This window comes from Balaenoptera borealis (genome assembly GCF_965194805.1).
Source record: "Balaenoptera borealis genome assembly, chromosome: 6".
NCBI lineage: Eukaryota > Metazoa > Chordata > Mammalia > Artiodactyla > Balaenopteridae > Balaenoptera > Balaenoptera borealis.
In genome coordinates, this window is record NC_138863.1 from 129,321,425 (window position 1) to 129,339,124 (window position 17,700).

The 17,700-nt window shown below is 40.1% G+C and overlaps 1 protein-coding gene across 8 annotated transcripts in view; it reads right to left on the reverse strand.

Moving 5' to 3' along the window:
• Nucleotides 1-17,700, reverse strand: part of HERC2 (HECT and RLD domain containing E3 ubiquitin protein ligase 2) — a 224,880-nt gene that overhangs the window by 85,452 nt on the left and 121,728 nt on the right. For all 8 annotated transcript variants that reach the window (XM_082395462.1, XM_082395465.1, XM_082395464.1 and 5 more), the window contains 9 exons: nucleotides 15,482-15,624; nucleotides 11,590-11,857; nucleotides 11,308-11,444; nucleotides 10,722-10,820; nucleotides 9,041-9,209; nucleotides 8,812-8,937; nucleotides 6,855-6,963; nucleotides 6,598-6,737; nucleotides 556-746 (listed from right to left, as the gene is read on the reverse strand). In XM_082395462.1, the coding sequence (XP_082251588.1) occupies nucleotides 556-746; nucleotides 6,598-6,737; nucleotides 6,855-6,963; nucleotides 8,812-8,937; nucleotides 9,041-9,209; nucleotides 10,722-10,820; nucleotides 11,308-11,444; nucleotides 11,590-11,857; nucleotides 15,482-15,624 (1,382 nt within the window). The remainder of the gene's footprint in view (nucleotides 1-555; nucleotides 747-6,597; nucleotides 6,738-6,854; nucleotides 6,964-8,811; nucleotides 8,938-9,040; nucleotides 9,210-10,721; nucleotides 10,821-11,307; nucleotides 11,445-11,589; nucleotides 11,858-15,481; nucleotides 15,625-17,700) is intronic.

Genomic DNA, 17,700 nt, shown 5'->3' on the forward strand with positions numbered 1-17,700 from the left:
GTTTATTAGAAGAATGTCTCCCTCTAAGCCCCAGAAATCATGTGTTTATAGACTCCTGACCTAGGGTGGTCCCTTAATACCCATCAAAGAGTAGGTTATAGAAAACGCTAGAGTCAAAGTGGAGGGAAAGCACCTTTCTCCAAGTCTAACTTGCATGTCTAGATGAGGCACACCCATATGTAAGTGCGAATAAAACAGCATTCCAAAGATAAACACATATTTGTTAGGATATATTAGAAAAACTTCTAACCAGAAGCAGAATCTGAACTCATACATTTTATGCGGGGGAATAAAACAAAACAAAACAAACCCTATTATACCCTCTATCAGTTATATAAAATCTATTACCTATACTGTTTAAAAATCTCTGACAATAAAAGCTGGATGGCATATTACTCTGCAACTTTAAAGTAATTATGAACTAAAACACAAAATGAGTACTGAGAGGTGCCATCACAGTATAACTTAGTAGGTTTTTCAAAGTTCGTGCTGAAGCCCTAAAAGGTAAAGCCATCTAAATGAAGTGTTTCTGGAAGTGCCCCCATGGCGCACTACCTTTCCTTGTGAGCCGGAGGACTGCCAGCAGGGCTCGCTGCCGTCAATGAGACGGGAAGCCTGGTTCACAGAGGATGACACGTTTAGGCTCTTCACCATCCGCGCCCAGCTATCCAGCAGCATTCCTGGCTGACTGTTGTGAGAGCGCTTCAGCTGTTTTCCAGAACGGCCACAAAATATTGCAGACTGTCCTATTTAATGGTGGTCAAACAGTGTTAATACTTGTGGGACAGAACCTTCACAACCAAGAAATAAATATTACATAGTGTTGAGCTCCTTACTTCAAGAAAATAGGAAGTTTCCAAATTAAAAGGAGCTAATAAATACCTAAAATGGCTTCAAAAAAACCTAGTCAAGGTATTTAACCCCAATTTATGAGATAAAGTTCATATAATGTTATGATTTATTCCACTGGACTCTCTTGAGTAACAACAGAGTGATACATTTCCAGATAGAACAATACATATAAGCTGGGGTGGGGGGGGGGAGGGGGAAGTTCAGTAACTGTGCTTACAGAAAACATTCTTATCAAAAAACCTTTCATAAATGCAACAAAAACAAATTTGTGAAGTTTCTACCTCCATTAATGGTAAATCTGGAAATTCATCTAGCTCTCCCATTGAGGACAACTAGAAGAGGCAGACAAAACATTTAAAGATAAATAAATCTTGAAAGTAGCAGAGTTAACAGGGTGATAAAGAATTATGGGACCAAAGTCAGAGAAAGGCTGAGATGCAAGGTGTCGAGATGAGCGCCCCATGGATCAGAGGCTGCTTTTCCCCAGTGTATTTGTCAGTTTCTAAGGGGAACCTTAAAGAGGACACATGACACTTCTGATGGCTTCCTAGGGGGAGGGGGCCAGGAACTGGACTCCAGAGCTCACCAGGAAAGAAGGGGATGGCCACAGAAAAACTCACACTTTGGGCTGGGATCCCAACAGGAAGAACCCCTAGAGGAAGGGTGAACTCTGCAGGGTTGTCTGTTTGTTTTCAGTTTGCAGCTCTGCATGAAATCACCTCAATCAATGAAACTGGACTGAAGTGAGCCCACATAGTTACTTACCCCAATTACCTAGAAGATCAACCCTCTCCCCTCCAATCCCTGGAGAAAGATAATATCTGAGGCCTCAAATTGACTCCAGAAATAATTTTTTAAACATAATGTCCAGTACATGATGGAATATGAGACAAGAAAACATGACTAAAAGCTATGAGAATGACAGACAATAGAAAGAGACCCAAAGAGGCTCCAGATATTAGAGTTATAAGATACAAATTTTATAATAACTATACTCACTATGTTTGAAAAGACACTGAATATCTCAGCAGAGAATTGGAAACTATTTTTAAAAAAAGAAAGAAAGACTAGAACTGTTAAATACAGTAATTAAAATTAAAAATTCAATGAATAGGTTTACCAGCAGACTAGACTCAGGAGAAAAGAGAATTAGTAAAAAATATCTAGAATGAAAAACTGAAGAGCAAAAGTTTAGAAAACATAAATGAGAAGGTGAAAAACTTAAAAGACAGAGATAAGAGTAACAGGTGAAAGAGGAGCCCCAAAAAAGAAGGAAAAGAAAATAGGGCATCGATAATACTGGAAGAAATATTGACTGATGGAAAATTTCCCAAGACCAACAAAAGATATCAAGGCACAGATTTTAAAAGCCCTACCTACTTTGAAAGTTGGAAGAGAAGATCTTAAATGTTCTTACTACACACACAAAAAAGGGTAATTATGTGAGGTGATGGATGTGTTAACTACCAACCTTACTGTGGTAATCATTTTGCAATACATATGTACCAAATCATCACACTGAACACTTTAAACTTACACAATGTCATATGTCAATTAAAGCTCAAAAAACCTGGAAAATTAATTAATTAGAAGCTCTACTAACCACAGAAAGATAAATACAAAGAAACACATATGTGCACACATGTAAAATTTGTGTAAGACAGAGACAAGAGTACCTCAAAAGCAGGCTAAGGGGGAATACAAAGACTGAACAGCTTTAATGGAACAGTAACTAGATTTGCACCTGACTTCAGCAGAAAAAATATAAACCAAATTACAATGGAATAGTATTTTTAAAGTGCTGAAAGAAAAGTCCCAGCAAAAATATTTTTCAAAAATAAAGGAGAAATAAAGACACACAAAAAGAGAATTCATAACCACAGAGATGCATTAAAGAAAATATTAAGGGCCATTCTTTAGGCAGGAGAAAAATGATGATGGATGAAAAGTGAAACACACAAAAAGGAATAGAAAAAAAACTACAATATTAAGTATGTGAAAAAAATCTTGACAAATATTACAGAAAATAACAATCATATGCCTTGTATTGTTTAAAATTTACATGTGTAAAATTTTTAAACACAATAATAAAAACATGGTAATTTAAATCACAATGAGGGTTAATGAAGTTAAAGGGATCTCAGGTCCTTGCATTGCTTAGGAGGAGGGTAAAAATACTAAATAATATTAGATTTTATAAGTCAAAAAAGGATGTCACAATATCTTGAGTAACTACTAATACCAAAAATGTATACAACATACACTACTCATATAGTATATGAATACACACTAAACGTGTGTAACTTCTAAGCCAAGTGTGTGTGTTGGGGAGGTGGTGGTTCGCTAACTAATAAAGAACGTTATCAGTCCAAAGAAAGATGGAATGGAGAAAAAAGGGAACAGAAAACAGGCGGAACAACAACAAAGAAAACCACTAAGAAGTTGATCAATTAAAAAAAAATATTTCAGTAACTGCCTTTGATGTAAATAAATACCTAAATGATCCAAATAAGAGACAAATATCATCACGTTGGAATTTTTTTAAAAAACAAAACTATCTACAACCTCGACTAATCACAAGATTACTGAAATATTGAGTTTAGGTAAAAGGCTAGAAAAAGATACACTAAGCAAACACTAACTTCACCATAAAACTGCAGGAGACATTCTTTCAGGCACGCATAAAACATGTGTAAAATCCCATTATATGCTGAGTCTTACGATCATACAAAAGTTTCCCCAAAAATGCCGAAGATCAGTCAGGATACACAATCTGAATGCAATGCAGAAACCAATAAATATATAGAGGTAGAAAATGCGGACACGGTTGAAAATTTAAAAATCGATGAAAATAAGAAAATAATTCCAATGGAATTTTAAAAATACTTTTAAATGAATGATTATGAGATATTATTACATATCAGCATTACAGGATACAGCTTAAGCCATGCTTAAAGATAAATTTACAATTTTAAGTTCATATATTAGAAAATATGAAAGTGAGAAATTAATGAACTAAGCATTTGGGGCGGGGGTGGGGCACAGAATCAACGTAAACCTAAATTCCATAGGAAAAAGAAATGAAAAAAATATGAGAGACAGCAATTCAAAGTCAAAAGCTGGTTCTTTGAGAAGACTAATAAAATTGATAAACCCATGGCAGGCTGATCAAAAACAAAACAAAACGGGAAAGTATTCAAAGTTAGCCTTGAAAAGGAGACAGCTCTGCAGATTCTACAGATTTCCTTCATAAAGATAAGAGAATATTACAAATTAGGACTAGAAAGGAACTTCCTCAACATGATAAAGGCTATTTATGAAAAACCCACAGCTAACATTATATTCAGTGCTTAAAGACTGAAAGCTTCCCCGCTAAGTCCAGGAACAAGACAAGGATGCCTGCCCTTGCCACTTCTCTTCAACGTAGTACTGGAAGATCTAGCTGAAGCAATAAGACAGGAAAAAGAAATATAAGGTATCCAAATTGGAGAAGAAGAAGTAAAACTATCCCAGTTCACAGACAACATGATCTTACATGCAGAAAACCCTAAAGACTCCACCAAAAAAACCTGTCAGAGCTAATAAATGAATTCAGCAAAGTTGCTGGATATAAATTCAACACACAAAATGTGTTGAAAACATGCAGTGTATGTGTGTAGTGTATATTTCTATACACTAGCAACAGATATTCCAAAAAGGAAATTTTGAAAAATAATTTAATTTAATATAGCATGAAAGATAAACACTTAGGAATAAATTTAACCAAGAACGCCTAAGACTTATACACTAATCACAAAACACTGCTGAACGAAATTAAAGAAGATCTAAGTAAATGGAAAGACAACTGACAATTCTGTCCAAAGTGATATACAGAGTCAATGCAATTCCTACCAAAATACTGTTTTTTACAGATGCAGAAAAATCCATCCCAAAATTCATATTGACTTCCAAGGGATACCAAATAGTCAAAACAATCTTGAAATAGAACAAAGTTGGAGGATTCACATTTCCCAATTTCAAAACTTACTACAAAAGCTATCATAATCACTGTGTATGGTGTGGTACTGATGTAAGGATAGGCAAATAGACCAATGGAATAGAATCAAGAGCCCAGAAAAAAAACTCTCACATCTATGGTCAACTGATTTTCAAAAAGGCTGCCAAGACCATTCAATGGTGACAGGACAGTCTTTTTAACAAATAGTGTTGGGAAAACTGGATACACATGTAAAAGAATGAAATTATACATTATACCATGCATAGAAATTAACTCAAAGTGGTTCAAAGACCTAAATTAAAGTTAAAACTATAAACTTCTTATAAACATAGGGGCTGATCTTCACAACTCTGGATTTAAGCAATGATTTCTAAAGTTGACCCAGAAGTAAGTATGACACCAAATGCACAGGCAACAAAAGAAACAATAAATTAAATTTCATTAAAATTTAAAACTGCATCACAGAATCCCATCAAGAGAGTGAAAAAACAACCCACAGAATAGGATAAAATATTTGCAAATCACATATCTGATTTAATGTCCACAATATATAAAGAACTCCTACAACTCAATATCAAAAGTTTTAAAATTGAATTGACATGCCCCCCTGCAAAAGATATACAAATGGCAAAAAGCATATGAAAAGTGGCTCAATGTCATTTGTCATTAGGGAAACTCAAATCAAAATCACAAGATACTATTTTGCACCCATTAGGATGGCTATAATTTTAAAAAAGAAGAAGAAAATAACAAATGTTGGTAAGGATGTGGAAAAACTGGAACAGCAAAAACATTGCTGGTAGGAATGTAAAATGGTGCAGCCAGTATGGAAAACATTTTGGCGGTTCTTCAAAAAGTTAAAGAACTACCTAATGACCCTGCAATTCTACTCCTAGTTTTGAAAATTGGGACTCAAACAGATTTGTACATCAATGTTCACAGCAACATTATTCACAATAGCTGAAAGGTATAAATAACCCAAATGTCCATTAAGAGATGACTGGATAAGCAAAATGTGGTATACACATACAATGGACTATTACTCAGCCATGAAATGAAGTTCTGACACATGCTACAACATGGATGAACCTTGGAAACCTAATAATGCAAGGTGAAAGAAGTCAGACACACAAAAACACAAATTTTGTGTGGTTCCACTTATGCATGAGGTACCTAGGGTTGTCAAATTCAGAGAGATGGAAAGTGGATTAGAGGTTGCCAGGGGTTGGGGGAGGGAAGAATGGGGATTATCGCTTACTGGGTACACTCCTATTTTGGAATGGTGAAGAAGTCTCTGAAATAGATAGTGATGACAGTGTGCAGTATTCCCTTAATTGTACATTTAAGAGTGATTAAAATGGCAAATTTTATGTTGTATATATTCTACCTTAATAAAAAAATATATACTAAAAGATATACAAATAAAAAGACTCACTCTCCGTCTCTCCAATCCCACATCCCATCCAACGAAACGTTTACTAGTTTCTTGAGATCCTTTTACTGTTCTTTATGGAAATACAAGCAAACAAACCCTGTTATTCTAGCTCCAGTGACCACTCCTTGCTTGAAGAAAAAGCAGCAATTCCTCAAGTGGGTAGGACCATCTTTCCTGTCCTGCTGTGCACACAGTACAGTGCTCACCATATAAATACGAACTTTAAAGAGCAAAGTTAAGTACATTTGTTTCCACAATAATTATCTCATTAATCATAAGTCTGATGAAAGAGAACATAACCAGTCTACTATACCTGGTTCATTTATTCTGCCAAATGTATGCCTGGTGTTGTGTTTTCTGGTTTTGAAACAAGTTTCACAAAAATCAAAGTCATCACAGTTTCTGCATTTGAATCTAGATCCATTGATGGGAAACATCTGACAGCCATCACACCTGTTTTTAAAATAGCCATTGAGTTGAAAAGAAAAAGCTGAGGTCATTTATTAAATTTAATTCCAAAGAAAACCACCCCTCCCAAACAAATCTAGCAATATAAAAATAAAAACTCACGTAACGCCAGGATGAATACTAGGTACCAACTCCATTTCTGATAACAGCCCAGTCCAGTGAGACTGCTGAGGAAAGTCGACAATAACATCTTTTCCATTGGCACTGAAAGCTAGGACAGAATAGAAATTGTCTGGAACATCTTTGTCACCAATAAAAACCTAAAATTAAAATTAAATCTATACCTAGCTATGGGATATTATATTATAGTTATTTCTGTTTTACAAAGAGTACTTCTCTTTTAGAGAGACATACTAAGATACTTATGGATGAACTAACACATGATGTCAATCAGGGATTAGCTTCAAAATAACGGAGGGAGGGGATCATGGATGAACAACTTTGGCCAGGAGTTCACCAACTGTTGAAGCCAGGTGATGGGTACACAGAAGCTCAGTATACTATATTCTCTACTTCTGTATATGTTTGAAATTTTCCGCAATAAGAAGGTTTGTTTAATTACGCCAAGCAAAAACTCCATTCAGTTATCTTAGGGAATAAAAATTACATTAATAACGTTTAGACATCTATTGCCCTTTGGTGAAAGCTACTCCAAACATTAACTTCTAAACCAAGTTATTATTTAAATTTATCTTTGTTTTGATTTGTAAAACTTTGAAGAATCTCTTAAGTAAAGAAAACTGTTAAAGTAAAATGTTAAATAGCTTATTTGTTCTTATGTAACCTAAGAAATACTAACACTCCTGTACCACCATTGCAGCCACTTCTAATCTAAGCTGTTTGACAGTAAGAGTTTTCTACAAGACTGAAACAAGAAAAAACAAAGAGGGCTTCCCTGGTGGCGCAGTGGTTGAGAATCTGCCTGCCATGCAGGGGACACGGGTTCGAGCCCTGGTCTGGGAAGATCCCACATGCCGCGGAGCAACTAAGCCCGTGAGCCACAATTTACTGAGCCTGCGCTCCGCAACAAGAGGGGCCACGACAGTGAGAGGGCGGCGCACCGCGATGAAGAGTGGCCCCCACTTGCCGCAACTAGAGAAAGCCCTCGCACAGAAACGAAGACCCAACACAGCCATAAATAAATAAATAAATAAATAAACCCAAAAGTTTAAAAAAAAAACAAAACTAACACAGCACATATTTTAAAAAAAAAAAAAGAAAGAAAAAGAAAAAACGAAGAAAAATAGCACTGAGGGAGTTTAAAGATAAAATAAAACCACACATATACTTGGATCATTTCTCATGCAATTGTTAAAATGGACACAGTATACCTTTTAAACTATGCCATGTGTTTGATCTGAAATCTCAAGAATATCAGATTAAATATAAGCTGAGGAGAATTTTGTGTTTCCAGTTGCTAACTCGTAACATTTGCACACATCCATTTCTTAAATTTAGTCCTAAATTCTTACACAGCATTGAGAAAAGAGAGAAGAACACTGAGGAAGCTAGCCATTTGGCAGAAGGATGGACAGAACAAGTTTACAGAACCCCAACATTAGACAAGGCCACCCTGACACTGTAACAGACTGAGATAAAACCAGAACTACTCTTTAACATATCTGGTCACATTCAATCTAATCCAAACCACAAACCCATCCTGGCTGCTCTGCTTCCTTGCTCATCATAACCTCACTGTGAGTCCATTGTTCTTCCTTCTAAATAATCTTCATTAAGATTCTTAGAATTACCCCATTCCTTGAACCCCTCCCAAAATACACAATGCAAACCCCATTAGTCTTTGTTACACCCACTTATGGAGACACCCCATTTTCCAGGGTATGCATCCTCCCAAGTTGCAGTGAGTTAATACATCTGACTCTGTCCAACAACAGGTGTACTCCTGGTCTACAGAGCACTGAAAAGCAAAACAACACTATTTACGTATCATAAGGCTTGCTTTCCACTTGTTTTTCTTGCCCTTGAATGAAAAAATAAAAAGTTACATTAGCTGATGAAAAGCTGGCACTTGGGAGTTTTCTTGCCTGGTGAACATTACCTTTCACAACCCCCGCACTCTGATGAGTCACAGATCCCCACTTGTACTTCGGTGTGGTAACTGAGGCTTTGACGCGAACTTTATCACCAATCTTGATGTGAGAAGGGGAGCTTGGTGGAGGATAGCCTAGAGATTCCAATTTTAAAAATGAACTATAATTAGCATTCATTTCTGGGAACTCTGAATCTAACTAAGAAAGACAAAAGAACTTAATGAAGAATGTTCTCACCTATAAGTTCCACATGAATATACCTAACCCAGTAGGTGCCTCCTTTCTGCTGCCAGTCACACTGCACATTGAGGTCATGTAATCCATCTCTATCCAACTTGATAACTTTGCCCACATCTCCTTCACACACTTCTTCGTATGTTCGACAGCATCTAACCATCATTCCCACCTAAAATTAAGTTAAAAATCCAGTCCAGTATACAGGTAAAATGATCAATTGTAAGTAGTATTACTCTAGTCCTAAGAAAAATTTCCTCTACCCCCCCAGCATGCTCTCAGAATCATTTTACACTAAAAGGAACCAGGGCTCTTTAGAAAACTGCCTGGTTCGATGTCTGGGGCAGGAAATATACAAGATGAATTTGGATCAACTCGTGCCATCAAGCAAGGGAGCTATCCAAGATTAATCGGGTCCCTCAAAAGAACAACCTGACCAAAAGGAAAATGGCTGAAACACATCAAATCCATAACAGCCAATAAATTCATCATAATGATAATAAGCAAAATAAAGGTTCTTGGTCATCTTTTTAAGTACCAGGGCACCAATTCACCACTATGAAAACTGATAACACAAGCAAACAAACAAAAAACAACCATTTATTCTGCCTTTTCTGTGTATACAAACTATATTATAGTTTATCAACCAGAGTTGATAAGAAAGTTTTCTTCAACGAACAGAACTCCAGCTAATAAATTTGGAAGGGATGACAAATTTAGAAAATCACTATTGTGGGACCCTTCTTGATGGGTCTAGATAATGACATTAATGGCTACTGAAGCGCCAAGATGGACAATTTAATAGAGAACGGATGGCGTAGACGACAAGTGATGCTGCACGTCGGTCCGTACGATACATTCTTTCCCAAGATGCAGCCTGAGTCCGCTCACCCTCCAGCCCTCACTTTGACTTTACAGGAGGTGCAGAGGAGAGGGAGGAAGATGTGGGCCAACGTAATTTTAGCCACAAATAAATGGCATGAAAAGGAAAAAAAGAGGGAGAAACTGTTCTAGGGTAAAAAGACACATCACCCAAATGTGAGATGCGTGATCTTGTTCGTATCCAACTCTTAAAAAATGACTATAACAAGCCATTTTTGAGAAAATTGGGAAAATCTGAGCAAGCATTAGATATAAGATGATAGTAAGGAATTATTGTTTATTCTGTTAGGCAATGCTAGGTAACAGTAATGTCGTTATGTTAAAAATAAAATCCTTTATCTATTAGCGATACATATTGTTGACATATTTACATTGAGAAATGAGATGATTTCTGGGATTTTCCCAGAAGTATACTAACTAGAACAGAAGAATTAAAACAGGAAAAGAAAGGATTTAAGGTTAGAAAGGACTACATAAAGAGCATAACTAAATGTTTAAAATTAGATGGCAATGAGAATAACATTTTTTTTAAAAAAGCAAAAACAGATTGTAAAAGTGTCCGAAATGGGGGTCACCGAGAAGCACAGGGCTGTGCGCCACGTCACTGCGGACGAGCCCCTTTTGCTCTCTGGCTCTGGTACACCCCCCACCCCTTGCTCATCTTCTGCTCCCCCGTCCTCTGCTGCAGCCACAGTGGCCTCCCCTGCTGGGTGCTGCACCCTCCCTCTCTGGCTTTCTGAGATGCTCAGACATTTGCTGAATGAAAACCTAAACAAAGTTCCAGCCTAAGACAATTACTCACCTGAATATTCTCTCTCACGTACACAGCATAATCATCATTACTCAGGAAATCAGCTCGCTTTTTATACGTCTGGCTCTCTGTTACAACAGCACCAGTAGACTACAAAAGACAAATACATTTTTTTAAATGGTGAACCAGATAAACCTACTTAAAAAGAAAGTAGTTTGTGAAATCTGTAATATTAAAAAAGAAAGTATAAAATATTATCCTATGTTTTCACTATAAAATTCTTCATTTAAAAGAGACTAATAGCAACAGGATTGTAAGCAGAATAAATCTCAAAAGCTGAAAGTATAGAAAATTTCTGAGCCATATCCAAATTAATCCCATAAAACAACTGGCTCAGATCAGAAGTCAATGTGTCCTGTAAATAATGATTTTTTATTAAGATCTTCTCTAATGGCTACCCAACATCATTAGATGTTGGAACAAGGGTCTGTCTTAAAGCTAAAAGTAATTAAGAGACAGAAAACCCAGGCAGCACTTCGTAGCTTTGCCTCGTGCCCAGCAGAACCGCAGAGGGGCCCGTGGAGTGGTGCAGAGGAATCCAGAGCTCAGGACAGATGGGCGTGAGGGGAGCACTGACCACAGCATAGGCCGTGTCATCCACATCCTCCACCACCTCCTCGTCTGAACACTCGTCAGACCCCGTGTCTGCATCCGAGAGATCCGTGACCTGCACGTCAGCATGGTCCAGCAGCCACCCAACCAAGGCTTCCACGCCTAGGAGCAAGCACACACAGCACAACCACGGTGAGGACCACAGCGCCTGCCCCCCGAGGGGCCTCTGACGTTAGCATTTCACGGGAAGCCTACAAACAAATGGGTGGGCACATTAAGTCCAACACCCACAAGGAAAACCCAGTACCTGGCAAGCCAGCAGCATTCCCAGAGGCGCCAGTGAGTGACTTCAGTGCAAACTCGATGTTCCTTCTAGGAAACCCCATTTCCATGAGCTGAACCACAATAGGCAGAGCAGGACCAGGAGACTGCTTGTGCTTCTTCGCTCTAACTGGGCGAACACGCTGCACAGGGACAGGCGTCGTGGCCTCGCTGGAGCTGCAGTCTTCAAACACAGGGCTCAACGGGTGAGTAGACTCCACAGCCAGACACTGACACACGGCCAACGCGGCAGCCTGGGCAAATGAGAGCGGAGCGTGGGGGTTTCTAAATCAGGGGACTGAGAAGTCCAGGGAAATGGAAAGTACAGACCACTACTATGAACTACAGTACAAAACTATAGAAAGCCCTGGCTTACATGTGTATTTTTAAATGAATGGATAAAACATGTTTAAAAACAACAAAGACAACTTTCGTAGTTGAATGCAGAGGAAAGATTCAATGGTCAAGTAACTCCTGCTTCAGTACACACAGAGTCTACCTAGTAAATGAGCTAATTATCAATGTCCACTGAGGAAACTTCACAGCAGCCCCGAACGCTGAGCGAGCGAACACAGGTGAGAGGCCTGATGGGGCGGGAGAAAGGGACCCCCACCCTTCCCCATGACAGGTCAGTGCCCACAGCCTCCCGCTTTCTTCCCTCTGCACGCAGGTCAGAGATGGCACAGGACCCTCTCGTGTGCCACCAAATCAACTCCCAACTATTCAAAGGCAGAAAAGCCAGTCTGGGGGTTAAACACGGTATAAAAAAAATGAGGGAAATAAAGAATACTGGGTAACCAATTGCAGTGAGTCAATGAATACATGCATCACCGTGGCCTGCAGCTGGGAACTGCCTGCCTCCAGACAGGGAGCCCTCCCCCCCTGGTCCACTTGCAGCTCTCGGCCCCTTCTCTTCAGTTGTTCTCACAGCACTGAGACTTGCTTTTTTTTTTTTTTTTTTTTAACTGAACACGTGTGGAAGGCATTCGGAGGAAACAGAAGACACCGTTGGGCCTTCCGGTGCTTAGGAAGTGTCAAAAGCCTAGGGTTTTGCTGTGAAGTCCAAATAACTCGGAAGTGACAGGCTTCCTAAAAGCTTACAACTCAGAACCAGATCGAACTAGGGATTCTGGTTCTGGTAATGGAGAGGGAACTGGACTAAGCCTCTGCCGTGATAATAATTATGAATTCTGGACAAAATATTTTTAAAAACTGTTTGAAGGTCCCGGAGAAAACAGGAACAGGTGCAACCTTGACCACAGGGAAGCCCACAGGCAAGCCGCTAACAGGGGCACTGTCACTGGACAGCGGCCTGCCAGAGCAAGTAGAGGTGAGGGAGAACCACAAAATGCACATGCGGTCTACCCTCGAATCTTTGGCGGGCGGCAAAACTGAGCGTGTGTGAGACTCAAGAACCCAGCCAAAAGAAACTGCTGGAAGGCCCAGTGCTAGGGAGACGGTGTGACATCCCAGTCCAACCAAGTTTCAGCACGTTGCTCAAGATGTAAAGGTCTCCACTGAAACCTCAGAAGAGATTCTAAATCCCACAGAATTAGAGACCAGGAACCAGGACTAAGGGCCAAACAAAAATAAATCATCACCAAAAAGTCGAGAAACAGGTCTCCTTAGACTGAGGAAAACTACCAGGTACTGAACCAGCTACAAAAATAAAATTCCTCATTCTCCAGAGGAAGGTGACAGACCCAGAGCCCATAACGACATAATATCCAAAACATCCAGAATACAATACATTTTTTTTAGATATGTAAAGCAGCAGAATCAATAATCAGAAGAAAAACTGCCACTGGTAGCAGACCAACAAGTGGCCTAGGCAATGGAATTAGCAAATAAGAAATTTAACATAACAATCAGATATATGTTTTAAAATATACAGTAAAAGATAGATATAAAGGGTGAAGAGATGGGAACTGTCAAGAACGATAAAACTATAAAATATGAACCAAATGGAAATATGAGATCTGAAAATATAAAATAAAGAATTTCTTGGGTGGCTTACAGCAGATTAGACCCAATAAAGCAGCACACCCTGACCTTTAAAACAGTTCAGTACAGTTAACCAAGCCATTTAACCAAGAGACTTAAAAATAACAGAAACTCACTAATAATCTAGCAAACTACAGCAATAATCTTAGAAAAGAACAAAAGAGAGCGGGACAGGAAAAAATATCATAGTCAATAGTATCCAAATTTGGTGGGGGGGAAAAAAAAAAGTCAAGTCAGAGCTACAAGTAACTTAAGCAAACCCCAAGGAGTATAAGGGGGAAAAACCAACTACACCATAAGCACACTTAGTCAAATTGCAGAAAACAAAAAGAAAACCAGAAAATACTAAATGCAGCCAGAGGAAATGAAAGACATTTCATACAGAACAATAAGAATGTCAGCTGAATTTCCATCAGAATCAATGGAGGCAAAGCAATGGAAGCTCTCTCTCTCTGGTACAGTAGCCCTTCCCGGTTCTTAAAGGACAACTCCAGGTCTCCTTGTTTCCTCCGAGTCTTATCTTTCCCCGTAACACTGGGCACCTCCCAGCATGGCTCTGGGGTGCATCTGCCCAACACCCTCTTCATTGCTCAGTGTCCTGTTTTTATCTGATAGGTGACTGGCAACACAGCCTTGCAGCAACTTTCACCTGATCTCCCATCTCAAGTTTTCAGACCTAAGGAGTAGCTGGCATTCAGGCCTACTTGGAGAAGGCCCGGCACCCTCCTCTCCTGCTGCCCCCATGCCCAACATTTCCTGCCTTCTCCCTTTGCCCCCCCCCACCAGCTTCCTAGCTCACTCTGGATCCTGGCTCCCCACAGGGTCTTAGTCTCTGAAGATTTCTACTACGGTATTGTCTGCCTGCCAAATTGAGCACTCAAGGTTTTGGTTTTTGTGTGTGTGTTTTTTAAATTTATTTATTTATTTTTGGCTGTGCTGGGTCTTCGCTGCTGCACGCGGGATTTCTCTACTTGCAGTGAGTAGGGGCTACTCTCAGTTGAGATACGTGGGCTTCTCATTGCAGTGGCTTCTCCTGTTGCGGAGCACGGGCTCTAGGCACACAGGCTTCAGTAGTTGCAGCACGCGGACTCAGTAGTTGCAGCTCACGGGCTCTAGAGCGCAGGCTCAGTAGTTGTGGCGCACGGGCTTAGTTGCTCCACGGCATGTGGGATCTTCCCGGACCAGGGATCGAACCCGTGTCCCCTGCATTGGCAGGCGGATTCTTAACCACCGCGCCACCAGGGAAGCCCTCAAGGTTTTGTTTTTGTTCTTGATATTTTGTCCAGAACTTCTGATGTAGTACAAAGCAAGAAGTATTTTTTAAAATATCTAGTCCTCCACGTGGTGGGCCATGAAAGTTCCCATCGTGCTTAGACGTGGTCAGATGTCAGTCTCTTCTACGGGAACATGCCCGCAGCCCCACCCCTGAGTATGCAGTGCAGTGCACATGCTCCAAACAGGGTGTCGGCTGGGAGCCTGGCAGCAACAAGGCATGCTTGAGACAGGCTTTGGCCTGAGTGAAACAAATGAGCAAGTGCCGTATTCCTAGGTCTAACGGGGCTCTTTCAGTAATAATATTTCCTGGAAAAAGATCCCTCCATGAATATTTGAGCATTAACCCAAATGCTGAATCTAGTTGATTTTTACAGATAATTCACAGAAACTCTAAATAAGATTAAACTTTAACTCATTCATTCTCTAACTAGTATTGTAATATTCTATGACAAACATGGTTAAAACCTACCTAGTCATAAGAATTATTTTGGCGTATCATTTAAAATTAGACTATATCCGTAAGAAAATACACATCTAGGAAAAAAAGTTGTTCACAATCTAATGCACTGGATTAAAATTGCCAAGGCTACTGACTGTACCTCAAGCTCCTGTTTGTCAAATATGGCCTTCACTGGAGATGGCTGGGTGGCCGAGGCCAATAACTGCTGCAAGAGGATCATTGGGGGTTGTGGCCCTTCAGGAGACATGTCCCCAAGGTCAGGGGATGCAGCTGCTCCATCATCTGAATTTAAAAACAAAATATGGATGACACCGCATTTTCAACAGCAAACATTTCCTTACTACAAAAGGTAGTGCATTGAGCATGTTAAACCAGGTATGATTTCCACCTCATCAAGCATCAGGTAACCAAAATCTTCAAGGCTTTTTCCACTCCCTGCTTTTTGGCCTCAGTCCTTCTTTAGTTCATCTGTCTGTGTCTTTAGAGCCAACCAAAGCTACCTCCCAGATTCCTGCCCTTGGTCCAGTTCTTAACCTTCTCCATCTTGGTGCTCACTCACTGCTCCAGAAACCCCTTCTATGAACACTCCCAAGTTTGTATCTCTAGCAATGGTTTTTCTGTTAACCTTGTTCAGACTATAAACTGACACCAATTCCAAACATGACGTGTGGTCAGGGTGATGTCTTTTGTTGTAATGTGAGCAGCTTCGGGTGAGGTGTCTGGCACTTCTTGTTTGCCCTGGGACCACTGATAGCCAGGTTTGCTTACAATTTCAACTAATCCTCTAGACCAGAGGTTGTAAATCGCCTCGAAGTGCCAGAGAGTAAACAGTTTAGGCTTACCGACCACAGGGTCTGTCACAGCTACTCAACTCTGCCACTGAAGTGTGAAAGCGGCCAGAGATGACATGTAAACAAGCAGGTGCGGCTATGTTCCCATAAAACTTTGTAAAACAGGTGGCTGTGGTGGATTTTTTAAGCCCTGTTCTAGACAGGCTCCATCTGGAGCCCTTGATCTGCCCCAAGCGTGGGATGGTAATCCTGATTCAGTGCTGCCATAGCTCCTCATCGGGGTGACCACAGAACAGCCAATCCAATTCCCTGGGCTCTGGTTCCTGATCTTCTAATACCACTGTGGATTATCTTCAAGGTCCCTAATGTCTAATACGGAATGAATCTGCACTTTCATTAGATTTACCTCATACTCAGCATGTTATAATTAAATTCATAATGCCCTCTTAAGTCTAGGAAACAAAACGAAACACCCCACGCTCCACTGGACTTTCTAATTTTTGTCAACAGCCCTCCTCCCTATTTTCCCTATAACTCAAGCTTGAAACATTAGCCATCTTTGACTTTTCACTAGTTTTCCAAAAAGATATCATCGAAAAGACTACACCATCACAGTGTCTACTGATACCTTCTTTCCATTTTTCATGCCTTCCTCTGGAAGACACCTTATCACTTGACACAACTGCCCCCATCTCCATGATCTCCCTGTTTCAAATACTCCTATAACTCACTAGCATATGTATTTGTCTTCCTCAACACGAGTCCTTGTCATGACAGGCGCTGCCACAGCTTCCCCAGTCAGCCTTACCTCTCATTCTGGTAGTCAGGGCACTCTATCACATGACTTCAACTGACCTCTCCAGCTTTAGCCCCATAGTCCTCGATAAACGCTGAGCTCCTTACAAAGCTCAGGACCCACATACTTACTGCTTATGCCTGTGCTCCTACCGTCTCCTCCCGCGGGACGGAGACGCCTCAGTACCCTGCACCCAGGGTCTGCCACACACTTCCAAGGCTGCTCTCCCCAGCCCTCCGCTGCCAGCATCCCCCAGACGCCTGTGAACCTGTGCTCACATGTCTTACAGCACACAGGCCCGTACCTTGGACAGAGCCATCTGCGTCCATTTTCTATCCCCACCCTCACCCCAGAGAGTAAAAAATCATAAACAAGGACTATCTTGCTCCCCATAATATTTAACACACTGTCCCTCAATAATAGGTAATCAAAAAATATTTCATAGCTTTGGTTTTTTTTCTATTCAAAGTGATAGGAACTCATTCCAGAAAATTGAGGTAATATAGAAGAGTACACAGAACATAAAGTCAGCTGAAATTCTACGGTCACTATTTTGGTAAGCAAATGAATCTACGGCGAATCTACAAACTGATATACATAGCAATGAGCTTTTTTGTTTATCATTTTCAAGTTTCCATGGCATTAACATATACATATATATCATCATTGTGAATGGCGCCATGGTATTCCACTGCATGGGTACCCCACCTTAATAATGGGCATTTAGGTATCTCCAGTTTCCATCACAAAAACAATACCAACAAAAAAGCC